This window comes from Colobus angolensis, unplaced genomic scaffold (assembly GCF_000951035.1).
Source record: "Colobus angolensis palliatus isolate OR3802 unplaced genomic scaffold, Cang.pa_1.0 Scaffold78, whole genome shotgun sequence".
NCBI classification, from domain to species: domain Eukaryota; kingdom Metazoa; phylum Chordata; class Mammalia; order Primates; family Cercopithecidae; genus Colobus; species Colobus angolensis.
This window is the reverse complement of record NW_012121598.1, coordinates 6,279,438-6,307,156: the sequence shown is the minus strand read 5'-3', so window position 1 is coordinate 6,307,156 and position 27,719 is coordinate 6,279,438. Positions and strand designations below refer to the sequence as shown.

The 27,719-nt window shown below is 45.0% G+C and overlaps 1 protein-coding gene across 1 annotated transcript in view; it reads left to right on the top strand.

Annotated features, from left to right (window-relative positions):
- The window catches only part of TNFAIP8L3 (tumor necrosis factor, alpha-induced protein 8-like 3), a 48,784-nt gene that overhangs the window by 10,114 nt on the left and 10,951 nt on the right, over nt 1-27,719 (top strand). The window contains exon 4 of the mRNA XM_011928614.1: nt 1-84. Coding sequence (XP_011784004.1) covers nt 1-84 — 84 coding nt within the window. The remainder of the gene's footprint in view (nt 85-27,719) is intronic.

Sequence of the window (27,719 nt, the reverse complement as noted above, 5' to 3'; positions counted from 1 at the left end):
TGGCCGTGGACGCCCAGCCAGTAGCCCGCAGCATGGACTCAGACTCCGGGGAGCAGAGCGAGGGCGAGCCCGTGACCGCCGCAGGTACCGAGGGGCCGCGACGGCCCAGCCGGGTGGGCTGGGGCTGGGGAGGAGGGGAGGCTGGGGCATGAAATCCGGAGGCCGATCCTCAGCAGCCGGACCCCTTCCAGGCCAGGACGACTGGCGATTGCTCCGCGCCGTGAGTTTGCTTTGGGTCTTCCCCCAACCCCACTGCACTTGGGCGCGCGGGAGGAAGGGAAGGTGCATTCAGGAGTGGCTCTCCTTGCTGCCGCGGGAGGAAGGGAAGGTGCATTCAGGAGTGGCTCTCCTTGCTGCCAGTCTCCTGCGGCGGGCTCTGGTGGCCCGGGCTGGGTGGGGGCGGGGAAGGGTTCGGGAATCCGCGTACTGTAGTTTGCTGCAGAGAGGGTTGCAACACATCTGCCTTTTGAAATAACTTTCCGAGCGCAGGCCCGGTCCTCGAACCTGGGTCGCCGGGACTGCGCTGCGGAGCAGGTGACTGGGTCCAAGAACGTGACTGGGGGCTCTGAGCAGAAAAGGCCTCGCGAGTGGATGGGGCAGGGGTCAAACCACAGCTTGCAGCTGCGGTTCCCGAGGCTGCTAGGGGAGCCCGTGCACAGGCGCTCGTCCATCGCTGCCGCGCAGCCGGCAGAGAAGGTCCAGAAGGTCCCCGCGGACGAGTCCCGAACACAGACACGGGGGCGCAGAGCCGATCTTCTCCTTTAAGAGGCCCCACCGACTTTTCACAATCGATAGTTATTAAAGCAATAGGTGGAAATAGGTGGATGCTTACTTAGGGAAGAAAAAAAAATGAATGTCCTCCCCCGCCACTCCCTGATACTGAGCAACAGGAGGAAGCCACCCACAGCCGTGGGTCGACTTGCCGCCGGGCTCTGCCCACCTCCACTGGCCCGCTCCGCCCCCCACCCACGGGTCTATGCACCTGGGACCGGCTCGCCCTCCGCACGTGCCCACGGCTCCCGGCGCTCGTGAAGCTCTGAAGGTTAGCCCTGGGCCTGCAGTCCAGTGACCTGCGGGCTGGGACCCTCTTGTACAGACCGCGGCCCTGGCTAAGCCCCCACTCTTCCCAGTGTCACGCTAGAATACTGACGGTGGGGACCAAGTGACAGAAGTCACCATCATTCCAGCCGTGGGTGTAGGAAAGGGAGGTTCGGGAACCAAGCAGGACAGCGCCCTGTGTATATTATTAATACCCTTTCATCCTCACAGCCGCTGGCCAGGCAGTTATTTTCATTTTACAAAGATTCCCATAGAGTAAAGGGCTTGCCCACATCTCACAGCCAGGGAGTAGCCAGGACCTAGTGACGCCCTTCACCCTGCATCCGACCCCACAGAGGGTGGCTGTGGCCTGCACCTTTGGGTGGGTGGGAAGGGCCAAGGCTGGCGGAAAGGAAATGCCAAGATGTTTGTATTTGAGGGTTCCTGTGTGTGTGCGAGAGCCACCTGCTTTGCGTAGGTATATGTGGATATAATTCATAAACATGAGCCCTTTGCATGCCTATATGTTTCTGTGACTAAAAAGTGCTGAGATTTTGCTTCACAGGTGGCTTGTGGATCTCCTGTCATCATTTAAAAGTTCCAGTAGGTGTTTTGTGTGTATCTATTTCGAGAGCGCAAGCGGGAGGGAGACATTGACACTGACACTTAACTCTCTCAAAATCCCAAGAACCGCGTTCTCTGTGCTACCCTGCCCAACCCTCCATCTCTTCTTCTGGTTGAAGTTAAGGGGTTGAGGGAGAAGGGGGAGGAGGATAAGGAGGCTTAGAGAAAGAGGAAGGAGGAGAAGCCGGGGGAGGGAGGAGTATCTTCAGAATCCCTGGTACTTCGGTGAAAGGGAAGGAAAAGAATTCTTCCGCACCCTGTTGTTTTCTCTCTACAGCCTGCCCCAGTGTTTACTATCCCGGTTATATTCACGGTCAGTTTGTGTCAGAAGGCCTCTGTGTAGCTGACAGCAAACATCACTAAGGTCAGATGGACCCCATGAAGAACAGGGCAGCCCGCTCTCGTGAGCTGTCACCATTTGTTTGCGCCTTACTGTTTTCTGCAGTCACTTCTTTCTGCATGTGCTTAAATCTCACAAGTCGAACATGTATTTTAATGTCACAAGCCATCCTGCTAAATGGCATTCAGTCTCACTCATTATATTCCGTCTTAAAGTATTCTCCTGTATGACAATACTTCAAAGCTGGATGTTAATTCACCACCTTGCTAGGGCTGCATCCTGTCAAATGGAAACCGTTGTTGCGGATTCACATGCAGGTTAGATGAGAGGTATGTTCTCCTTAGAGATTGACCTTTGTCCCTACAAGAAACTTGACATTCATCCATGGACCTGTATCTATGAAAGCTGAATGGGTGTAACTGAGAAGTACAGCAGAGTGGGACCTCTTGGAGTACTTATATGTGTGTGTGTATCTGCCTCACAGGGAGTTGAGACATAAAGGCTATTTCCTCATCCATGCCTCTCCATTTCCTGAATTTGTGGAAAAGCCCTGCCATAAGATGGACATTGTAAGTGTAAAAGGCTGGATTCTGGAACTGGACAGACCTGAGTTTCAGTCTCCACCTCATGGGCGAGTTATTTAACATCTCCAACCTCAGTTTCCCACTCTGTAAAATGGGGATAACAATAGTACCATAGGGGTTTATGAAGATTCAGTATAATAACACATGAGAGGGGATCCTGGTAATCATTTAGTAAATGGTAGCTGTTATTTTGGTTATTACCTGATTGGATTATTTGTTGTAAGAATATTGCTAAATAATGAACTCCAGTGTTTTAAAATATAAATGCATGTGTAAAACAATTAATGTTGCTGTTGTTATTATCACATTAATATAACTGCCTAAAGAGATTTGTTTTGTATTTTCTCCTTTTCAGTCTCTTGTTCATTCTCTGTCGTGTGTGCACGTGTGTGTGTGCTTGAGGAGGTATTTTTAGTTTACCTCTTCTCATCTTCATCCATCTTCCAGCACAAGGCATGAGATGGGGATATTCCAACCTGCTGCTTTCACCAGCTTCTCCTACGCCTCTAGGGAAAGTTATAAAAAACAGAGAACCCCTTACTCAATCCACCTGCTAACGTGGAGATGAAAGCGTTTCTTCTTTCATGGTGCTTCAAGTGGAAGAAGAGGAGGCAATCCCCTGCCCTCCACCTCCCCCATTCCATTGGTAAACCTTTTCCCTTCAAGGTGGCAGGAAGCATAGGAGGTGCTCACCTTCCTCCCTGCCACTTTTGCCCATCATGGTCACCTTTCTAGTCACCTATTGGCGGAGGAGTAAGAAAATCTCCAAAGACAACTCACTTTTTACTGTGTCACTTTCAAGAGACTCTTCCAAAGTTCCCCCCACTTTGTGCGTGCAGAGCAGATCTCTCATAGAGCAACACACTGCAGTGAAGGGTGGGGCGGAGGATGAAATTTGTCTCCATCTGCATTTTCTGTTTTTCAGGAAGCACAGAATGATGCTTCTGTGTCATTCTGCTGCCTGCATTCTCCACTGTGTTTCTGTCATTTTATGGATCTTTCTATGATTAGGGAAGAGGCAAGGTTTATGGAACACTGGATTCTTTCCAGAGACCCAACTTGGCACTCTTTCCTTTGGCAAACCCACCATCCATCTCTCAGAAATCCCAGAGCTTGATGCATTCACTTGGGAGTGGTTAAGTCTTTCCTAAGAAGCAACAGGGGAGTAAACATTAGCGACGTCAGTTTTTTCCCCTTTCTGGCTTGGAAGATCAAGACAGCCCACCCAGCTGAGGGCAGATAAGCTCCTTCCTCCACAACTAGATGGTCCAGGGCAATCCAGCTGATGGTGCCTTTGTGCCTGGGTCGGTGTTGCAGAAAAGCATTTCCATGTGATGGAGTCAGAATATGGTAGGGGAACCACAAGAGAAAAGCAGGACTGGGAAAACACCAGGCCCCTAACTCTGCCCTTCCTGTCTCTCTCCTCCCCCCTACATGCTCAGCTTGGTCCATGTGAACCAACTGAAGGAATGGATGGGATTCAATAGGATCCTGTTGAGGAGGTGGCAGGTGAGAGGGAAAGACATTCCAGAAGTCATACAACTTGTCTCAGAAGGCACAAACAAACAGGAGGGCAGCTAGAATAGAGGGCACATACTGGGGAGTTCTGGGAGATAAAGCTAGGTGAGTATAGGGAGTAAGTTAGTCTTGGGAGGGCCTCTGGAGCCCCCATGATTCTTCAGCAGAGATGTGACCAAATGAAAGCTGAGTTTTCAGGATGTACATCTGGCAGAGATGGAGAGATGCAAGGTTTGCCTGGACTTGGCACCTCAACTCCCAGGGTATGGCCACAACATCAGAAAAGGTAGTGGCACTAAGGCGAGACAGAAGAGGGAGGGTGCAAATGGCATTTCAGAGAAATCAACAACAGAATTTGGTAACAGATTGTACAAAAGCAGTGAAAGGAGAGGGAGAGCTGAAGGAGACAGTGGCATGTTGTGTTGGGTAACGTTCTCTGGAGGCAGGGAAATGCAGGAGACGGGCTCTGCCACCCCACAGACGCTCCCTCTTCCTTCAGGCACTTAGCAGTGATGTTTAGGGTAAAGGTTCTTTTCCCCTTTAGACAATAAGTTTCACAGGTGCATTGGTTTTGAGGCACTGTGAGGTTTGAGGGTTTGTTTATTCTCATTGCTAGGTTCCTTGCAGAGACTGTTTGGTAATCTTTCTCTACTGACAGATTGAAGATAAATGGGCTGGCCTGCTAAGGGCAAGGACAGCCTGGAAATGATGTGCCATTTGCCTATTAGTCATTTTCCCATTTCTTGTTCCTGTTTGTTGAAATTTGCATGGATCTCTGCCTCATCCACAGAGTAAGCTGTAGCTGCTTTGGGAGTCAGGACCTTGTCTTGTGCTTCTTCATGTTTCTGAGATTTTATGGACATAGTAAGTGAATGAGCATCTTGAGGAACCTCCTGAGAACTTTGTCCTAAAAGGCCAGACCAGCAGCCAGAAACCTGTCCTATAAAGTAGATAGGATGCCAAGGCTTTCCCTCAGTGTTTTGTTTTGTTTTAGTGTTTTAAGATTTCTTGTACTGTCTGGGACTCTGTGTTAGGAATTATGGGAAATGCAAAGAGAAATAAGGACACAGTTCACCCTGTCGTCCAGGGCTTGACATTGGATGAGGAGACAGGGTATGTCTACTGATAACCACAGCCTAAGCCAGTGAATGAAGACTCCTCACCTCCCTTACCTGCATCACATCCCCAGTTACATCTCCCTTAACACCAGCCCTTCCTATTGCATACTTTATGGTTATTCCTGTGCTGGACTGTTAGTTAGCTTCCTAAGGACAAAGACTGGGTCTTTTTCATCTGTATCAGCCCATGCCACCCATGTCCCCTAAACATAGTGGCAGGTTGCTGGCTGGATAGGTGGGTGGGTGGGTGGGTGGGTGGGTGGATGGTTGGATGGATGATGTTGTGGGTTGGTTTGCTAGGAAGCAGACTCTGGGATGGAGGTCAGCAGCATGCACAAGGTTTATTTGGAACTTCTCTTGGAATTAATACCTGTAGAAGGCAAAGGAAAAAAGGGGGAAGGGAAGGGAGCAGGATTGGGCAGAGAAGCTGAGCTACCATGTAGACCCAACAGCCTCAGCTGAGTCCATGGGAGCTCTGGAGCTAGAATGGCTCATCAGAACTATTCTGAGTTGGGATGAGAGGCCAGGCCTTTATACCTTTACACCCCCAAAATAAGCAGTCATTAAAGGCAAGCCATTTCAAGGAACGAGGTATGACCTTGGGTGAGACTGTTCCCTCCAGCCGAGGGCTTCTGCAGGTAGCACTACCAGCCACTTGTGGAGGAAGTCCTTCGTTCCTGAAGGGGGAGTCCGTGAAGCACATGGCAGTGGTCACCACAGGTGGCCTCCACAGATCTTTAGGACTGTTTACTAGGGATGGCAGGCCTGTCCACCAGCGGAGTTCAGGGGATGCTTATTGAACTGCAAACTTTGTCTAGACCTCTTTGGGGCAGTTTCAGTTGCCAGATTAAAGTGGCCATTCTAGACCTCATAGCTCTGAATCCAACTGTTCAATCCACACAGTCCAGTAGATGCCGGCTGATCAGCTGTTTTGTGTTCAGAGTGGTGCCAGGTGCTGTGATAGTATACAGACATGCGCTTAGATGTGCTCCTGCCTTCCAGAGATTTGTAGCCATACTGAGGAGAGAAAACCCACCCCAAACTGGATCTGTAAAACTGGGCATCACCAGCAGTAAATAGTGCAGGATTTGGAGCATGGGGCAATGTGATTTGGAGTTCTAGTGGGAAGGCTTCTTGAGGTGAAAACTGAGTGTATATGAATATATACATGGAAAGCTCTATTTCCTATGTTATTTTTCTCTTAAAAAATACAGCACTTGCCTTTTTATTTGTCAACAAAGCTAAATTATAGTCACACTTTCCATTAGCACAGTTACCTAACTGGTTCATTTCCCTCCAGCATTACCCTTGGCTCCCATTCGAATTCACATGTAAATCTCTATAAAGACACTACATAAATAACTTTGTTTTGTTTTTCAGTCACTTGGCTTCCAACTCTTTATGTAAAATGCCTGTGTAGGTGGATGTTTGGGCTGTATTCTATACAAATATAGAAATAAAAGGATAGAGAAGAAGAATTTAAAAGACAAGTTTCCTCTAAAAATTCAATCCCAAAAATCATATAAGGAGAGCAAATATCCTCCCCCTTGCCATATATATATCTTAAGGTATGCTAGAAAAATTTTATTACATATCAGAAATGCTCTTTTTAGGCAATGGCATGGGACAAATTCTGAGTCTGCTTTAGAACAGTCTTCATGTTCATATTGGGTTTCCTAAGCATCATTGCCTGGGAATAAATTTGAGCCTGTTCATGGAAAATCTACCAGTGTGCAGACTATAAAAATGGAAGGCTTGGCAGCACAGAAAGTGCTAGACACACCCTAATAGAAACCAATATTTTGTAACTCAGTTCTCCGGGAAAAAAAGGAGACACTTGGTGGTGTCCAATATTGTTTTAAACTGTTGAAAAACCACAGGGGCAGCCACTGGCTTCTAGGTTGTGTTTCAGAAGTAAAATGTGCTTTCTGGGAAAATATTCTGGCCATGAAAGGAAGCATGTTAGCCATACGTAGCTTCATGGAGACTCCTGGTTTATATTTTTGTAGTAGAAGCATCCAGTTTCACATGAGGGAGGAGATTCTGGAAGGAGCTGTTGCTAGTGAGCACACACATCCCACGCTCCTGATTTGGAGCCTGTGGGTTATGCTGGGAAGGTGGACAAATACAAAGTCAAATACAGGAGGTAGGTGAGGGGGGCCATCTGCCCAGCAGGCCTCTGTGGCAGCTCTTTCCTGCCACAATTGAGTCCTGTCTCCTTGGTTTCCTTTGGATAAGACTGAGAAAGTGAGGGTGGGAAGACTGGGATTGGGGGTTACAGGGATAAGAGAAGCCAGGGTTTAAGAAGTTATGGGCCGGGTACGGTGGCTCATGCCTGTAATCCCAGCACTTTGGGAGGCTGAAGCGGGCAGATCACCTGAGGTCAGAAGTTCGAGACCAGCCTGGCTAACATGGCGAAACCCCATCTCTACTAAAAACACAGAAATTAGTTGGGCATGGTGGTGCATGCCTGCAATCCTAGCTACTTGGGAGGCTGAGGCAGAAGAATCGCTTGAACTCGGGAGGCAGAGGTTGCAGTGAGCCAAGATCGTGCCACTGCACTCTATCCTGGGCAAAAGAGAGACTCTGACTCCAAAAAAAAAGAAGTTGTGGCAAAACAAGATGAGAAATAAGATGGCATGATCCTTGCCAGCCCAAAGTCAGCCCCCGAGGGCTGTCAGTAAACATAAAAGTATAATGATGTTTTACTCTTTTATTTATCCTATATTAATTAAGCACTTACAATGTATTCGGGACTGGGTTAATTGTTTATATGGTAGTTGATCCTTATACCAGCCTTCTGGGCTACGTACTATAAATAGCCCCAATTTATAGAACAGAAAACCAAACACAGAGAGGTTAAGTAACCTGCTTAAGATTGCACAGCTTCTCAGTAGATATGAAGCCAGTCTAACTCCAGAGACTCTTCTCTTGCACAGGTAGACTATGTAATTAGATTCATGGATGCCACCAGACTGCCTTGCATCCCCCACACAGCCTCCACGGTGCCCAGAACCCTGACCCTTAGGCTGCCTCTGTTAGGGGAGGGCATTCTGCCTCCACAAAGGCCTGCTTTAAGCCGCAGACATTCCCTGCATTAGCCCAGTAACAACATGCTCAAGGACTGGCTGACTCCGGCTCCAGATCAGGGGATGGTAAAGGGCGATCTGTGAGGGAAGATGGGAGAGTCACCATACAGCCACTGCTAAGGAGAAGGTCCTAGAAGGATGCTGCAGCCGTGGGCTTCTTCTGGATCACACAGGCCTGGTGGGAGAGGAGAGAAGAAGGTTTGAAAAGCAGAGTTAAGAGAGATGCTAAAGTCAAGTACACCCTTTTTCAGAGTGTGCTTGAGCTGGGTCCTAAGCCCTTTTTTTCACCCCAGCATTTAGAATCATTTCAGATATACAATCCCCAGGACATGGTGACCAGCAGGACTTGAGGAGAGAAAATTCAAAAGGTGAGAGTACACATAGTGAAAAGAACTTGACATTCAGAGCTGGATGACTCAGGTTTGTGTTTCAAGCATTGTCGCTTAGTTATTGCTTGTCAGTAACATTATTTTCTGACAAAAAAAGTACAAGCTCATGGTAGAATATGTGAAAACAGTATAAAGAAGAAAACTAGATTGAGCCCTAAGAGAAGACTGCACTCTTCCAAGAAGGCGGTCCAAAAGCAATTTGAAAAAGATGTGAGAGCTTTATTTAGGGAGAGGGGAGGGTTTAAAAAGAATGAGAGTCCCGTTTCTGAAATGTTGACCTGGGATGCTAAAAACATTTTGTTCCACTGCCAGGCAGTGTTAGAACAAGAACTGGAGGCCAGATCCCGTGGTTTCTTTCTGTTTACCCCAAAACATAGGTAATTTAAAGAAAAAAAAAAAGGATCAGAGAGCTATTCCAGGTATTGAGATATCAAAAGGACTTTTGCTCTTTTTCCTTCTGACACCTTCTGTGTTCTTACCACTCCCTCCCATCACCTGCATTTCCTTTCTTAGGTTTCTCCATCCTGGACCCATTTGCCACAGGTCAGACCAGCACAGGCCCACGCTAGCACGTTGCCCAGGGGCTTCCTTCCTTTGGGTCAGGCCCACTTCTCTTTCTGAGTCAGAAGAGCCCTCCACAAAGCCCTCAGAAGATAAGTGCATTTTTTTTTTAAATACTTGAGAGGCATTTGGTAGGTTTTACAGATGTCCAGGGACAATTGCAAAGGTTAATTTACTTTGAGCTTAAATAGCTACTAGCTTCAAGAAAAGGTTTATTGACCACTAGTTCTCCAATTACGTTTTATCTTTCTTTAGATTAATTTTTTTATTGTAAAGAAACTGGCATGTTTGTTCATCCATGTTAGGTCTCTCTACCTTTAGGATTTAACTTCATAATTCGCTGAGTCAAACAAGGCAGGCAGAGCTAAATTTATACAGGGTCAACTTTTAGAGAGCCCACAGCAGTATCTGGTAGGTATTAAACCTGAATTTTTGTGGCTCTGTTTTGTTTCTAACTTATCTGTGTATAATCCTGATTTCCCTATACCCTTCTTCAGTTGCTCCTCCTGCATCCCTCATTAATACCTTTTTCCTACCTGTGTCCCCTAAGATGGAGCTCTTGCCTTGCTTTTTTCTGACAAAATACTTTCTTTTAGAAAAGACCATCTGTTCTTATAACAAAAACTCTAAGCTTTTGGGAAGCTAAAGACTCCCAAAGTTGTACTCTAGCCCAGTCTTCTCTCCTGAGCAAGAATCCTGTCTTCTAAAGGCCCCAGACCCCTCCTCCTTACTGTTTAGGAGACACCCCAACACACCCACATCCAGGCCATCACCTTTCCCTCACTTTTCCCCAACTCTGCTGGTGGCCTTGACAGCCACCAAGTCACTCGAAGTTAAAAGACTGTAAAATCATAGAACACTGAAATCTCCTCCATACATGTTCTCCTAGCAAAACCATGACATGGATAAAGCAGGTATTACCATTCCCAGTTTACAGATGAAGAAACAGATGCAGAGAGATTAAATTATCCCAATCACAAAGTAAATGGCAGACTTTTGCTATTTAAAACTGTCCGGGGCGAGGGCAGAAACAAACCTAAATAAACAACTTGAATATTCAGTCAAATATTTATGGAATGATTAAATACATAATGACATTTCCACACAGTGGGATATTATTCAGATGTTAAGGAAAGTTAATTTGAAGAACATTTGATGATATAGGGAAATGTTCACATTGTAACATTGTCAAAGAAGGTTCAATAATCTGTGATCCCTGTTTTGCTGTATGTACGTATATACATAAATGCGCATATACACACCCACCCCTATACATATGCCCCTTTGTATATGGAGAAGGAGAGAAATCTCCCCTCACATTCACACATGTAAGCACTTGAGATTTTTTGTTAATGCTAGAGCAAAATAAGCCACTCTGTGATGAGTGTATAGGTAATTTTAATTGTCTTCTTTGTACTCTTCCAGATTTGTCTTCAGTGAGTACATGCAGCTTTCAGCTGGTAATTTGTTTTTATAAACAACAGCCAAGTGAGCTGCAGCGCCTGTTCCCCAGCTCATCCTCCTGCAGGCTTGTCCCAGGCCTCTCCATCCTCTCCCTTGAAACTTGCTCTTCTATCAATTCCCTGTGTTCCTTTTCCCCTAGAGCAGTCCTCTGTGGCCCCCCTCACTGGCTCTGCCCAACCCCCTGCCTGGGGTGATCCAGCCTTCTGCCCTGCACACCCCCTGCCCTAGCCTCAGCCCATGCTTTCTCTGGTGCCTCCACAGCCATCTCCACCACCATCACCACCTCCTATTCTGAGCCCACCTGGCCTAGCCTTTGTGGGCCTCCATGCCATGAACAGAGGGTCAGAATAGTTTAATGAGCTTGTAAATATGAGACCTACAGGCTGACTGAGGGCACTGCAGCCTCCCTGTGGGTGAGCCTGTGGGTGAGCACACCTGTGGGTGAGCCTATGGATTCAGCCATCTTGGCTGTCTTGAGACTCAGCGTCACTGCTGCTCGCTGGCTGACAGGAGATCCAGCTGGCAGCTCTGACCCGTGTGCCCTCTGCCACCCTTCCTCTGTCCTTGACCTCTATCCCAGATATGAGTGACGTTCACTTCCCACATTTTCATTTACCTATACTAATTTTGTGTTTTTATTACTTTTTAAATTAGAGGGGGAAACAAGGACATTTAAAAGTCTGTTATAACAGGATTGTTAGCTTTTAGGAGGTATTGGTGTGCCACCACCACCGTTAGTCCATCGTTCCAAAAAATATTATTGAGGAGTGATGTGATACTAAATATAATGTGAATTCATTTCTGAAGGAATTAAACTGAAATTTAATTGAGGATTCCTTATGCATCTTGAAGCTAAAAATAGGAGCTCATACAGTGGTCCCAGAATTCCTTACTCCCCTCTAGCCTCCCAAGCAGAGGAAGCCCAGTTGGGAAGCTTCTAGAAAAGGAAGTGCGCACCATTTAGATTCACATTTAACAGAGTTTTTAACCCAGTTTTAAATTAGCCCCAATCACCCTTAATAGTTGGTATTCCCCATCAGCCAGGATTTTGTCTATCTTTATTTACTTTCTTGGTTTATATTATGAAAAATGATTTATCCTTATTCCTTTTCAGGTATAAAATTATACAGTCAGGTGCCATGTAATGATATTTTGGACGTGATAGTAGTACCTAAGCTTACAATGGAGCTGAAAATTCCTTCCACCTGATGATGTTTTGACGATCTTGACCCTTTGTAGGCAGAGACTAATGTATGTGTTTTTCTTAGTTTTTAACAAAAAAGTTTAAAAAGTAAAAAAAAAAAAAAATTAATAGAAAAAAGCTTATAGAATAAAGATATAAATGAAAAAATAATTTTTGTACAGCTCTACAATGTGCTTGTGTTTTAAGGTAAGTGTTATTTAAAAAGTCAAAAAGTTTTTTAAAATTTAAAGTTTATAAAGTAAAAATGTTTCAGTAAGCTAAGGGTAATTTATCACTGAAGAAAGAAAAATGTTTTTTATAAGATTAGTGTAGCCTGGGTGTACAGTATTGATAAAGTCTATAGCAGCGTACAGTCATGTCCTGGGCCTCCACATTCACTCTCTACTCACTCACTGACTCACCTGGAACAACTTCCAGTCCTGCAAGCTCTATTCATGCTAAGTGCCTTAGAGAAGTGGACCATTTTTTATCTGTTATACTGCATTTTTACTGTACCTAATACATGTTTAGATATACAAATACCATTGTGTTATAGGTGCCTACAGTATTTAGTACAGTAACATGCGGTACAGGTTTGTAGCCTAGGAGCAAAAGGCTGTACCATGTAGCCTAGGTGGTAGTGGGCTTGACCATCTAGGTTTGTATAAGTATACTATATGATGTTCACACAATGGCAAAATCCCCTAACAATACATTTCCGAGAACGTAGCCCCATCAAGTCACTCATGACTCTATGTTGATTATGCTTTTCACCCTTCCAGAAAACTCCCCTTATTAAGAAAAAAAAAAAAAAAATCACTCTTTCTTAGTTTTCAAGTTGAAAGCAGGAAATTTCCCTTATTTAGTGCCTTTATGAAGGAGCCATCTTTTCTTATTATTTGCAAGTAAGTGACTATGACCACTGCGATTTTAAAAGGAGAGATCAGGGAATATGAAAGGGAGAATGATTGAGATAGGAGTAAATTGTTGGACAAAGGGAGCATTGTGCCCAGAATGATGGATAGCTCATCCTAAGACCAGCAAGCGTGGTAAGCACAGGGGCTACCAACCACCCCTACCAGGATTTCTCCTCATCCTGGGAGGGAGGTCAGTGATGTGCCAACACTCAGGGAATGGATGAGGAGGCTTGTTTCCACCCATTCTTAGTGTTTTGCTTTGTTTTCTGTTGTGTTGTTGTTAAAAAACAAACTATGTAAAAAATAGCTGTGCCAAATTGTCGTAACCCAATGGGAGTGACTGAGGTCTGAGCAGTGTTTGAAGAGGGTGGAGGTTGGTGCTGAGACAGCACACAGGTGGAATCAAGGCCACATGAGGGCCAAGAGCAGCTGGTCAGTGTTTTAGGGAATCATGGGGCACATGACAGGAGTGCTGTAGGACAAGTCCATTCTCTCATGAGTCACTGAGTCACGTCATGGCTGCCCCAGCTTTCTTGGGCCCCTCCACCTGGAGGGTAGCATCTCTTAAGCTCAAAGAATCTAAAACTTCCAGAAAAGCAAAGCTGGGCTCCCCCATGGGCCCTACCCATCTTGTCCATACTCCAGAACCTCAATTTCTCCTCCTGACTTTGCCCTGTCCTCCCCATCTCCCTGGTCCCAGCTCTCTGCCTTACCTGGGATGTCTTCCCTTCCCTGGCCCATCTCAGGCCCAGATGCTCCTCTCCATTTTCTCTGCCTTGGGCCCCCACCCACCCCCACAAACCCTTCTGAATGCTAGAGGGACTAAGGCAGTGAAAAATCCAAGTCTTATGGCCATTCCTGGAGTCGAGTCACAAAGCAAAAATCTTAAAAGCTTCCAGAGAGGAAAAAACAGGCCCTTACCAATGTATACTAGTTTTCTAAATAGCAACACTGAACTTTAGACAACAGTGATGCCCTGCCTTTGAATTCTCAAGGCAAATGATTTCCAACATAGAGCTCTGGACTAAGGCAAACCATCCATCAAACGTGTGGTTGGAATAAAGTCATCGTATGATATGTTAGATCCCCAAAAATGACTTTGTCATGCCCTCTTCCTAAGATAGCTGCTTACTCAGGAGGCAGCCAACTGAGGCCCCCAGGCCAAATCTGGCCTGCCACCTGTTTTTGTGTTTACGTTTTTAAGTACACCTTACATGGTTATTTATACCTTACATTGTTATTTAAGTACCTACACAATATTCTCTATTTTGCCTTTTTCTCCTTTATTCTCTGGCTCTTTAAGGCAGTATGCTGATACCTGTGCTGGACCGAGTGCTCCACTGAACTGAGGACTAAGTTAAGAAAAAGGAGTCGTGAGATCCAAGAAACAGGAGATAGACACAGGAGAGAAAGGGTAAAGAATGAAGGGAGGACCCAGGTTGACTGCCTGTGTCAGGCATAGAGAAAAACATGCCCAGAGTTGAGTTGGGGGACAGAGGGCTGCCAGAGATGTTTTCAAGAAAAAAAAAATGGAAACAGTTGATTAGTTGATGTGCTTGAACCTGTTGAGAAGAACTTTCTATTCTGCTAGGAACTTTAGGAGTGAATTGGCACTAGACAGATAAAAAACTAACCAGGATATTAAAAAGTAGTGTTTAACCCCTGGGAACACAAGATGAATAAGAAAGGAAATGCTGGCATGGAAGTCATAGGACACTACATGACTCAGCTATGAATGATAGCTAAATCGTAGTAATGTCATCACTGAAGTTTGATTTAACCAAATGTTGAAAGAGAAGCAAATTGGAAGGTGGAAGGAGAAATGAATGGGAAAGAAAGCTAAGTTTTCACCTTCTATAGTAGAAAGTTAAAAGCAAATAAAATCAAGAATTAACAGTGTACACATGTAATTTAAATATAGAGAAACAGCTAAAATAGTTTAAAGTGTTTTGTCTGTAAGGAGCTAGCATCAGAGATGTGCCGGGGATGCTACATTTTGTTATAAGCCTCCCTCGTAGGATGACTTTTCTTTTTTTTCTTTCTTTATTTTTTTATTTTTATTTATTTTATTTTTTATTTATTTATTTATTTTTGAGACAGGGTCTTGCTCTGTCACCCAGGCTGGAGTACAGTGGCACCATCATAGCTCACTGCAGCCTCGAACTCCTAGCCTCAAGTGAACCTCCCACGTTGACCTCCAAAATGCTGAGATTATATGCATGAGCCACCATGCCCAGTCTGATTTGACTTTTTAAGTAATTGTACCCTGTATTACTTTAAAAATAACTTTTTTAAATAAAAAGAAAAGGAGTGACAGAGCAACCTGGTGAGTGATGTGGCAACCATGCCCAGGTGGGAGTGTTTCAGGCCCCTGGTTGGAGGACATGCCAGCTCTCGTTATCATTATTGCTCCTGACATGAGCATGAATGCATTTCAATAAAATGTCAAGAGTGAGAGCCATGCATTCAAGCAATTAATATTCTCTGTTTCAGTCCCTGGCTACAGTTGCCCAGATAAATAAGCTTTGGTCCCTGCCTTCAAGGAGTTCACAGACCAGTGGGTGATAAAATTCCTCATCCAGCTATTGGATGATTGATGGCTCCACAAGGTGATAAGTAACAGGGGAGGTGATTGCAAAAAGAAATTGCCTAGAAGTCAGAAGTCATTCAAATGGAGCCCTGGAAGCTAAGCAGGAATTGGACTGGGAAGAGAGTAAGAGGTCAGTGTCCCAGCACAGGGACAGAAAATGCAAAGGTGCAAGGTGACCCAGGCCTGGGGCAGGTGAGACCTGCCTATGGCCTGGAGCCAGAAGCTTAGGATTTGTAGAGGGTGAAGAGAAGACAGATGTCAGTTCAGTGGCCTGGTGTGCCATGCCAAAGAGTTGTCTGGGCTCTGTCTTGAAGTTTATGGGAATCCCCTCGAGGCCCTTTCTAGAGGAGCAGCATCGTCGAAGCCTGCTGTCAGCCTAGTGTGGAAAATACAACGGTAGCTGGGGTAGAGAGATGAGCAAGGAGACAGACAAACATTCGGGGAAGAAACCATAAGGGTCTGTACTGAGGTAGCGAGAGAGAGGCAGAGGAAGGCAGGTGCATTTAAAGACATCACAGAAGCTGAATAGACAGTTGGAGGCCTCGTTAGATATGAGAGGTGAGGGAGAGAAATAAGGCAAAGATGGTCCCCAGGTTCTTGTCTGGACACAGGCCGGTGGCAGAGTCACATATAATACAAGGAGACTTCAGGAGGGTTGGAGAAAGGAGCTGAGAGAAATATTGAATGTGGAGGAGGGATCTGTGGGAATCCAGGTGGAGAGATCGGGAAAGCAGTTATGCATGGGAGAGTCCCCTGGACTGGGGAACATATGGGGCAGGAGTCAGTCCATGGGACAGGGGTGGCATCTCACACTTGGGGAGTGTCTAGCAAGAGAAGAGGACCCTGAGTGAGCTCGGGAGGACCCCCAGACATGAGGCATAGACAGAGGAGGAGGAGGCGTGGAGGAGGCTGAGGAGGGCCAGGAGAGGTGGGGTTAGGAAAGCAAGACCGAGAAAGGGTCCCTGCTGCTGGCGGCCAGGTAAGCCGTGTGTATCAGGGCTGCCCTCGGCGTTCCAGGATTACAAGTAGTTAGCATATCTGCCCCCGGAAACAGCCTTTAGAACCCCCACTTATATGTGTGACAACCGAAAATGCCCTCCCATGTTTCCAAACACTCCTCAGGGCCAATTACAAGACTATCTGGTGACCTTGGTGAGAGCGGTTACCATTGAGTCTGTGGTGAAAGCCAGGGAGGAACAAAACCACAGCTCCTCTGTCCTGCCGTGACCATTCCTTCCTCAGGCCTCTTCCGGGGCTGCCCAATCACTATTTATTTTTTGAGGTTTAAATGTATATTACTGAGTTCCTAGCACACGTCAGGGACGCCACGGTGAACGCAACAGTTAAGGTGATGCAGAAGTTTTTGCTCCTTAGTTCAGCTGAAACCGGGTTCTCGTCACATGACCAGGAAAGATGAGGCCCGTAGACACTTCGAAGGTGAGGGGAGCAGAATGTATTAAAAGAAAGCTCTCAGCTTAAGAAATAAGAGGTCCTGCTAACAGGCTTCCACCTCAGACTGAGTTCCAGGCCAGCACACTCGAGCTGAAGAGCCCAGGCTCCTCCCCCTGCCCAAGGCGCGAAATCCCGATGCTCCGCCCCCGTTCCCCCAGTGCGCATGTGCGCATTAGTCAGCTATAAGCTGTCGGGGAAGAGCGGGCAGACAGGGGCTGTTCTACCTCAGGGTTGCTGGTTTCATCCGGGACCGGCCGTTGGGTCTTTCAGCTTTCAGGCCTTTTTAGGCTTGAAGGGGGTGTTTTGCCAGGAACCCCTTGGCTATCTCCTGTCTCTATCAAAGGTCTCCTCTCTCGGAATTGCCAGGGAACAAACAATTGAAGCCGGGTGTGGGTTCCTTGACTAGGCCCCCTTGCAGAAGATGGGAGCTGGGTGGGCATCAGGGCGTGCGTGGCTTAGGGAGAAGTTGCGCTGAGCAAAACGGGATGAGAGGCTGGGGAGACAGGCCGGGGCAGTTGGGATGTGGGACCAGCGGGAAGAGCTGGCCTTGAGGTTTTGGACACGAGTCCCACCCACAGCTACGTCAAAACGGGGCGGCCTGTCGGGGCCAGGGGCCTGGGGCCTGGGGGGCCTGGCAGTCTGTGGTTTGGTCTGTGGGCGCTGAGGCCAACACAGGAAGAGGCCTTAGGGAGAACCAGCATGACGCCTGCTGACTGCACACTCTGTGGTGAGCACAGGCCAAGAGCTGACAGGAGGCTGAGGGCTAATGGAGGAGTCAAGGGCCCCAGGAAAACAGGGGAGGGAGCAGCATTTTGGAGGGAAGCCACAGATAAGGAAAACTGGAGGCTCCAATGTCGATGCCCCAGGTGTTACAGAGTGAGAAGGAAGCAGGAGAATTCCATTTATGAAGAATGGCGGGAGCAGAACCGGGGGGGAGGGGCGGGGGAAGGGCGGCAGGAATCCAGCGCTGGAGAGGAGGAACGCGGAGGACCCTCCACAGGCATCAGCGCACATCTGATGCGTGCCCAGATGATGACAAAAATTCAATTTATCATACTTAAGGGGTTACTATTAAATTGAGAAAAGAAAGCAAACTAGCAGAATCTTCTAGTCTGCTTTCTCATTTAACAGACCCAGAAACAGGTAAAGAGATGATGAGCCCATGGCACACAGTGAGTGCGCTGGCGGGGGCAGGGCAGGGCTGGAGACCGGGCTCTCTCTTCCACTTCCTGTGCTGGCTCAGTGGCAATAGTCAGGACCAGGGCTGGGCTCTCTAGTTTTCCCTGTATCCGGGGAGCTAGCTGCTCCATGGATATACCTTGGCATCTTGATTGTGTGAGACAGCCATTCTCAGCATCTTTGAGTGACCACACCTGGTGATTTGATTGGAAAACAGTGAAACCTTTTGGTGGTACTATTTTATATTACCATGAAGTATAAAGAAGTATAAAAAAAATTGTATTCTCAGCGATTTGTGGCCTTAGAGTTTAATTTAGAAAGGAAGACTGAGAGAAAGTCACATTTCTTAGAAGCTTCCAGGAAGTTAAACCTCCACAGCTAGTTGGCCCCTCCCGTTATGTCATGTGAATGGGATTCCCCCTGAACTCAGAGTGGTTTCATCACAGTAGCGGTCCCAGCAGAGCTTAGGAGCCCAACCTCAGGAGATCTTGCAAGTATCATCCCACCTCCCATCTGCTAACAACATCCCTCAACACTGTCATTCCACAGGCCAGATATTGACCATGACACCAGCCAGACATTCCACAGGCCAGATATTGACCATGACATTAAAAATGTGGCTTGACTTGTCTTAAATCTGTAAGCAAAACCAGTTTTACTACAGAATATATGTAAGGGAGATCATAAGCAATATATTACATGTCCCTTTCCTGCTGTTCCGCATTCAGATTGACTGAAATCCAAAAATGTCATTGTTCAGGATTCATATTTCACTAAAAAAAAATCAAGTAGAACATTGAGGAAGCCGTAATGCTGTTTGCCAAATCATCTCCCATCCAGAAGTACCTTCTGGTTTCTTCTCCCTCATGTGTTCCGACCTCCCAAGTACAGCTAACAGTTTGTCTGGTTGTTGTTAAGCTCACTAAGCTGAGGGTTTACATGTTACTACATTAATTAATTAGAGCACCTTCCAGTAGCCTCAGTCCTTTAGGTTTAAATACCCACTGCCGCAGGCCATGTTTTGTTTCTTTTTTCCAAGATAGACTGGAGTTTCTTCCATTTTATTGTTTTGCACATTTTAGATTCTGCATCCATACTCCAAAAATTACAGCATTCCAAAGACTGACATTTTTATTGCATTAGGCTGTTTACTAATTTCACATATTACCGTGTTGGCATGCTCCCATGGCTCTGAATGTGGCATCCTACTGGTGTCCTTGTTAGCAGTCTGGTGTTCTGAGCCTGGGTTCTTGGGTGCCTGCCGTGGTGGAGAAAGTTTGGGAGTTGCCAGCAGAGAGAGAGGATTACCCAGAGAGACAGAACGTGGACTGTGCTATTCCAATGCCCGACAGCTCCTGAGTATATTAAAATAGCTCATGAGTGTGAAGGGGTGTAAACGGGGAGGCTCCGGGGGTGGCAGGAAGGAGGGGTGCTGCTGTCGTGGAGAGAGGGTTTACTGCTGGAACTGAACACTGAGAGCGTTGTGGGTGATCCATCTGGCCCCCAGGCAATGCTGCTGTTGTTGGGGCAAAGACAGGCAGAACCCAAGTGGGCCAAGCAGGTAGCTCCATATGAAAGGCAAAGGGTGGACCTTGTGCTCAGTTCAGAAGGCATTTGAGTAAATTCAGTTCCACCTGCACGCTGTGAATATGCACCTCCTTCCAAGTGTGGGTCCTGAACTGATAGAATCTGAGTGTCAAAGAATAAGAACAAACATGCTAAAATCATTCATTCAGTCATTCATTTACTGAGACATATCTACAAGACATATACTGAGCAACTTCTACATAGTAGGCACTGACCTGCTTATGGGGATTCACAGGTCTTCTGAGCATCAGTCCCTAAGAACTCAGCACCAGATGTGGAAAGTGGAGGGCCAGTCGCAGTGCAGCACAGGAGCAGGGCTACCACCGAGCTGGGTGTGAGGGCCAGCCTCCCCAGCAAGCAGGACATAAGGGTTGGCCAGGGGCTTATGGTGGGAGGGGACCTTCAGCTGCAACAAGCAACCCGTCAGCTGTGCTTCTGCAACCTGGGCGAGGGTCCACTGGTTTCAGCTATGGCACAAGAGAGTCAGGGCATGGTTGGCAGCCAGGGCAGCACCCTCAGGGAGAACCAGCTTGATTTCTGGTACTCTTTGGCTGTCATTTTGACTATTTCAGCCAGTTGGGTTAGGGCAAACCCGTTTTTGTGAAGAGTTGAGCCTCCTTTTGGCTTTGAATTGGGCAAGCAGGCGTCTGGTAGGAGGGATGGGATCCACTGGGCAGAGCCAGAGGTCTGTTCATGGAACTCCTCTTCAGTGTTTCCTGCCACTTTGTTACTTAGGAAGGAGCATTAGAAAGGAATCTTACCATGTGCCAATAGGCACCCTTTTCCCCAACAGGCAGCCTGCTGCTAGGTTGTTACTTCCTCCAGATATTTCATAGCAAAAACTGGAAGCAGTCTGAAACCTACCACGAGGGGACCAGTAGAGAAAATGGTGGCATGTGCTATTGTCAAAAAACAACGATACAGTACATTTGTTGTCATGGAAAGATACCCTCAGAATGTTGAGTGAAATGCAGGCGAGTTTTACTAAAACTGTCAAAAAACAGTTAATCGCCACCTTACATAAACACTCTCAGATATAGAAAAAGAAGGAAAGCTACTCAATCCGTTTTATGGGACTAGTCTTTTCTGACATCAAAATTTGACAAAGATAGTACTATGAAAAGATTATAGACCAATCTTACTTTTGAGCATAGTTGCAAAATGCAATATTTACTAATAGAATTCATCAGTATGGTAAATGCATATGCATCATGACCAAGTAGGGCTTATCCTGGGAATAATGATGATTTAAATCAAAAAGTCTTTGAATAATTGGTCAAATTTACGTATTAGAAGAGATAAATTATATGATCATCTCAGTGGATACAAAGTGTTTGCTAAAATTGGATACATTTCTACTTAAAAGCAAACAATGCCTTAGCAAAATAGGAATAAAAGGAAGATAACTTGATAAGGGGTATCCGTCAAAACCCACAACAAACATTGCATACTCAGGGAAATTTTAGAGACAGTCCTGTTAAAGTTAGGAACAAGACCGGGATGCCATGTAATGCTATTCAACACTGTGCTGGATGTTTCTACCGGTGTTATAAAGCAGGGAAAAGAAATAGGGGGTCAAAGAAAACAATCATTTTGTGGAGGCAATGTTGTCTACATTAAAAAGTCCAAGAGATGCTATATAAAATATATTAGAACTCATAACAGAACTCAGCAAAATGTCTCAATTGGAGATAAGTATACAGGGATCAGTTGGGTTCCTATGCATCATTAATAACCATTTAGAAACTGTAATAGAAAAAAAGTAACAGCAGCAACCAAAACTATAAGGTAGCTAGAAGTAAATCTAATGAAAGATATGCAAGAGCTTTATGGAGAGGACTGTAAACATAATTGAGGGACACAGAAGGAGATATGACTAAATGGAGAGACATGTCATGTTAATGGAGAGGAAGATTCAGTATCATAAAGATACCAGTTTAGGCTGGGCGCGGTGGCTCACGCCTGTAATCCCAGCACTTTGGGAGGCCAAGGCAGGCAGATTACGTGAGGTCGGGAGTTTGAGACCAGCCTGACCAATGTGGGGAAACCGCATCTCTACTAAAAATAAAAAATTAGCCAGCTATGGTGGCGCATGCCTGTAATCCCAGTGACTCGGGAGGCTGAGGCAGAAGAATCACTTGAACCCAGGAGGTGGAGTTTGCGGTGAGCCAAGATCGCGCCATTGCACTCCAGCCTGGGCAACAAGAGCAAAACTCTGTCTCAAAAAGAAAAGATACCAGTTTACTTCAGATTAACATAGAGTGCTCATGGCATTTGATCATATGATCCTAAAATTTCTGTGGAAGAATAAAGGCAAGAATAATCAAGACAGTTTCTAAGCAGAATAAAGTGGGGGCGGGGCACTTCCCTTTGGTCTATCATGACTTATGAGTTATATTAAGAAAACTTGGTTTTTGTACTGAAATAGACCAATGGAACAGAGTAAAAAACTCAAAAACAGATCTATGCAATATAGAAACTTGATAGGAAAAGAAGGGGCATACCAGATAGGTAGCAGAAGGATGAACTATTCAATAAATAGAATAAATTGTGGGGAGAAAAAGATTCCCAACCTCATGCAATATATACAGATAATTTTCAGATTGATTAAAGACCTAAATGTGAAAAACAAAACCTTTAAACCTCTGGAAAATATATGATTACCTGTTATCACCTCATGGCAAGAGAAGAATTTTTAAAATGAGATACAGAAACCACCAATCATCAAGGAAAATATTGATAAATTAGACTATTGAAAATTTAGATTTCTGGCCAGGCACGGTGGCTCACGCCTGTAATCCGAGCACTTTGGGAGGCTGAGAGGAGGCAGATCACCTGAGATTGGGAGTTCGAGATCAGCCTGACCAATATGGAGAAATCCTGTCTCTACTAAAAGTACAAAATTAGCCACGCATGGTGGCTCATGCCTGTAATCCCAGCAACTCAGGAGGCTGAGGCAGGAGAATCACTTGAACCCAGGAGGTGGAGTTTGCGGTAAGCCGAGATCGCGCCATTGGCTCCAGCCTGGGCAACAAGAGCAGAACTCTGTCTCAAAAAATAAAAAAAGATACCAGTTTACTTCAGATTAACATAGAGTGCTCATGGCATTTGATCATATGATCCTAAAATTCCTATGGACGAATAAAGGCAAGAATAATCAAGACAGTTTCTAAGCAGAATAAAGTGAGGGTGAAGGGGGCACTTCCCTTTGGTCTATCATGACTTATGAGTTATATTAAGAAAACTTGGTTTTTGTACTGAAATAGACCAATGGAACAGAGTAAAAAACTCAAAAGCAGATCTATGCAATATAGAAACTTGATATGAAAAGAAGGGGCATACCAGATAGGTAGCAGAAGGATGAACTATTCAATAAATAGAATAAATTGTGGGGAGAAAAAGATTCCCAACCTCATGCAATATATACAGATAATTTTCAGATTGATTAAAGACCTAAATGTGAAAAACAAAACCTTTAAACCTCTGGAAAATATATGATTATCTTTTATCACCTCATGGCAAGAGAAGAATTTTTAAAATGAGATACGGAAACCACCAACCATCAAGGAAAATATTGATAAATTAGACTATTAAAAATTTAGATTTCTGGCCAGGCGCAGTGGCTCATGCCTGTAATCTGAACACTTTGGGGGGCTGAAAGGAGGCGGATCACCTGAGATTGGGAGTTCGAGATCAGCCTGACCAACATGGAGAAACCCTGTCTCTACTAAAAATACAAACTTAGCCGAGTGTGGTGGCACATGCCTGTAATCCCAGCTACTCAGGAGGCTGTGGCAAAAGAATCGCTTGAACCCAGGAGGCAGAGGTTGTGGTGAGCCGAGATCGTGCCACTGCACTCCAGCCTGGGCAACAAAAGTGAAACTCCGTCTCAAAAAAAAAAATTTAGCTTTCTATATCACTAAAGACACGATAATAAAGTTAAAATGTAATGCTACAGACTGGGAGGAGATAGTTGCCACCCCTGTGATCAGCAGAGGCTTAGAATCATAAACAAAATATACAAAAAAAGAAAAAGATATATAATTCAACTGAAAAAATGAGCAAATTATATGAACAAGCAATTTGCAGAAGAGAAAAACCTTAATGCCCAATAAACACAAATATATTGAATCTCACCAGCAATCACGAACATGCATATTAAAACAAGATACCATTTTATACCTATCAGATTGGCAAAAATTAAAAAGTTGGGTGATTTGAAGTGCTGATGAGGAAGTGCAACCACAGGAACTCAGACACTGCTGCTGGGCGTGAAAATGAGTGCAGTCTCTCTGGAGAGCCATTGGCAGCCTTTGCTGCTGCAGGACTTGGCAATTAAGTTCTAGGTGTAGACCCCAGGAGACTGTGGTGTGTGTGCACACAAGGAGACACTTTTTTGCTTGCAGAAAATGGAAAGAACTTAAATGTCCATCAGGAGGAAACTTGAAGATATATATTTGTATAAGCAACTAAATGACTAAACAAGATAAATCTTGAAAACAGGATGTGGAATAAAGAGTTGTAGAAGGATCTGTGTAGTATGACACCTTCTGTGTGAAGCTTAAACATGATGTTGATGCATGCATACTTATGAAACAAGACAAAAGCATAAAAACATGGAAGAATGAAACAAAAATACGACTTCTGGTAGTGCAGTTTGATCTGGGAGCTAGAAGCAGAAGACAGGGAGTTGAAAGCAAATAGGGCTTTACCTCTCCCTGTCTTTGAGGGTAAAATATTAAGACTTTTTCCACCTGAATGGTGACCACAAAGTGTTTGTTAAATTATGTTCTATTTTGTCCATATGTTTGAAATGCTTAATATTTAAAATATTAAGAATTGTTCCATCTGGACGGTGGCCACACAGTGTTTGTTAAATTATCTTCTATTTTGTTTATGTTTATGTATATGTTTTTATGTATTAGGCATTTTTATCTATTATATATATGTTTGAAACGCTTGGTGGTTTTTAGAAAATTCTTATGACGGAAAAAAACTGCTCAGTCTCCATCTTAAAGTGGGCAATAATTCAGAAAACATTTAAACTAATTGATGTTTGTCACCCCATCCATTGCATCTCAGTGTGGCAGGCTGAAGCACTGAACTCAGGCAGACTGTGGGGCAGAGTCTGCCCAATCCCGATCTACTACTTTCTAAATGGTAGATTCAGGCAAGCTACTTAATCTCTATTTGCCTTGGTTTCCTTGATGTGAAATGCTGCATCCATTGCTATTGCTGACATTAGTGCCTACTTCATACAGTTGTTGCAAGAATATGATAGCTTAACTGCATAAAGCACATGGAAGAGTGAGCACTTTATTATTATTATGCCTGAATATGATCTACCATTCAGAGAGACACTAGTTATTTGTTAGATGTAAGGAACTGAGGGAATGAATAAGCTGCATTTAAAGAAATCATGTAAGTAGATGTTGTTTTTAGTGATGGTTACTTTTCTGCAGTGAGCCAATAATATCTCTCAGATCTCCAAAATTAACCTGTTGATTTGGAGATGATTCACCCCCCACTGGCTTCACAAGTATCTGCTTCAGTTAGCTCTGGTAAGTAAAATTATCAAACACTCATTCACTTTTCAGAGCTGGCTGTAAAATCAATATGTAACTGTGGAAATATATAGAATTCCCTCTAAAAATGAAAGCTACATCTATCTTCAAGTCTTGATGAATATGTTCTATCACATGAGACTGTCCCTTTTGTATTTAAAAAAAGTGATGAAATATAACTCCCCCAGGTAGGTGGAGATTTAAATTGAGGCCTTCAATATTTTAAATAAGTGAGAAATCGCAGTCATTAGGGAGCCAAGGGGAGTTTTTCGAAGGCAGATGCAGGAAGGCTTTGGTGTCTAGTGAACTGCAGGCTTTGGTGTCTGGTGAACTTGGGCCCAACTGCAGCTTTGCTACTTACTAGCCACTTAGCTGGCAGTGAATTACTTAAATTGACTGTGCCTCAGTTTCCTCATCTATAAAATGAAACTCACAGTCCCTCTCTCGAGGAATTGTGAGGATCAAATATACGGTATATACCAACTCATATGCATAATCTGTACTCAGCAGTTGTCCTTATCTCTGACATTATCATTAATTGAGTTACAGATTGCTCAGTGCTGATGGGTGATGGATTGGAAGTTCTAAAACAAGCTGAGATAATGAGCTAAAAGGTTTTACAGCTCCCCCTGCCAATCTCTCTTCTCTTCAAGGCCCAGGAATAAGGGCAGGGGAAAGATCTTTATCTTGAAGACAATTAAATGCTGCTTTTCAAGTGTAATTATTCAATGTAAGGCATTGAAGCAATCTGAAATTGTATCCTGTTTTGACTAACATTGCTTTTGTATGTTCTTATTCAGCACCCTTAAAATGTCCAAAAGAGTTGGGAAATTTTGTCGTGTTGGTGCCCCCAAAACACACAAATCCCCATTCCTGGCCTGTGGATGAATGAATCTCTGGGACTGAGCAGCTACCAACTACAAAGCCAAAGCTCTGTGCCTGCTAGCAGGCCCCAGGCAAAGACAGGATCTCAGGGGCACCTAAGCCAGAGCTGGAGTCAGGAAAGCTGGTCACATGACGGAGAGGATGAAGACTGGTGAACCACTACCCCTGTTCTGTGTTTGGTTGTCTCCGGTAATTCAGTCCTTCATCCTTCCAACCTCTGCCCCTGTCCTACTGCACCCAAGGCTGCCTCTCCCTCCCTATCCTAATTATTAAATAATTCATTCGCTTGATGAAAGAGGAGGGGTAGGCCAAGTGCTCATCCCTGTAATCCCAGCACTTTGGGAGGCTGAGGCCGGGGGGGGGGCAGATCATGAGGTCAGGAGTTCAAGACCAGCCTGGCCAACCTGGTGAAACCCCCATCTCTACTAAAAATACAAAAATTAGCCAGGCATGGTAGCATGCACCTGTGATCGCAGCTTACTTGGGAGGCTGAGGCAGGAGAATTCCTTGAACTCAGGAGGCAGAGGTTGCAGTGAGTTAAGATCATGCCACTGCACTCCAGCCTGGGCGACAGAACAAGACTCTGTCTTGCAAACCAAAAAAAAAAAAAGAAAGAGGTGGGGTGGTTTGATGGTGGACGACAAAGGGGAGAGAGACTCCCAAGAGAGATACAGTGTGGCTCTGACTGAAGTGAATAGAGAACCCACTTTAACCAGCTAAATGGACCTGTTTGCATTTTGAAGGAAGAGCCCACTTATCCCTCAAGATCTCTAGTGGGCTAATTATTTCAGGAAGATGGGTCTTTTCATCATCTCTTCCTTACTGGAAAGGGATAGGGTTTGCAGGGGAAAATGAGAAGACTAGGGTAGGACAGGTGAGGTTTGAAGTGTCCTGCTAGACAGGCTGGTGTCACCATCTCCATCCAGATGCCCCACGGGTACCAGGAACTCAGGGATGAATTCATCTTCCCTACAGGCTGGCTCCTCCTCCAAGATGTCCATTTCAGTTGGTGGCACCTGTATATCCCTTCACCCTACCTGTCTCTTAAGCTAGAAGAAACACTCATCATCATCCTTGACTCATCCCTGAACCCCAGCAATCACTCATACTGTTCCTTACTGTGCTCTCTCCCTGTCACCCAGAGGACAAGCTAAAGATCAGAAACACGAGGCATTTAACTATCTTTAAACAAGAGGTATTTAACTATCTTTCTAATTGCCATGACTTCCTACTGCCTTCGGGAAATATCTCGAGACAAGTAAAAGTGTTTGAAATCCATTCTTCAAGTTGTCCTATAGAAATTTTTGAAATGTTGATGGTCCACTTATTGTCAGATCTAATTAGATCATTACTTTTCCCTTAAAGTGGGGCTATGGGAAAGCTCTTGCCAAGAGGAAGGATAATTGTCCACTCTGCGTTTTCCTGCTGTTCACATGTGTCTGTGTGATTAGGAGCTCATCTTCAGTCCTCAGTTTTGTTTCTTTCAGGCATCCTTTGAAATCACTGGGCTATTTTGCAAGGGCTAGTTTAGTTAGAATGAAATAATATAATCAGTGAGTCTGTTTAACCAAGCACACATAAACATGCTGAAATAAATTAAAACTACTGAAAGAGAACAAACAAGTGAGGCATAAACT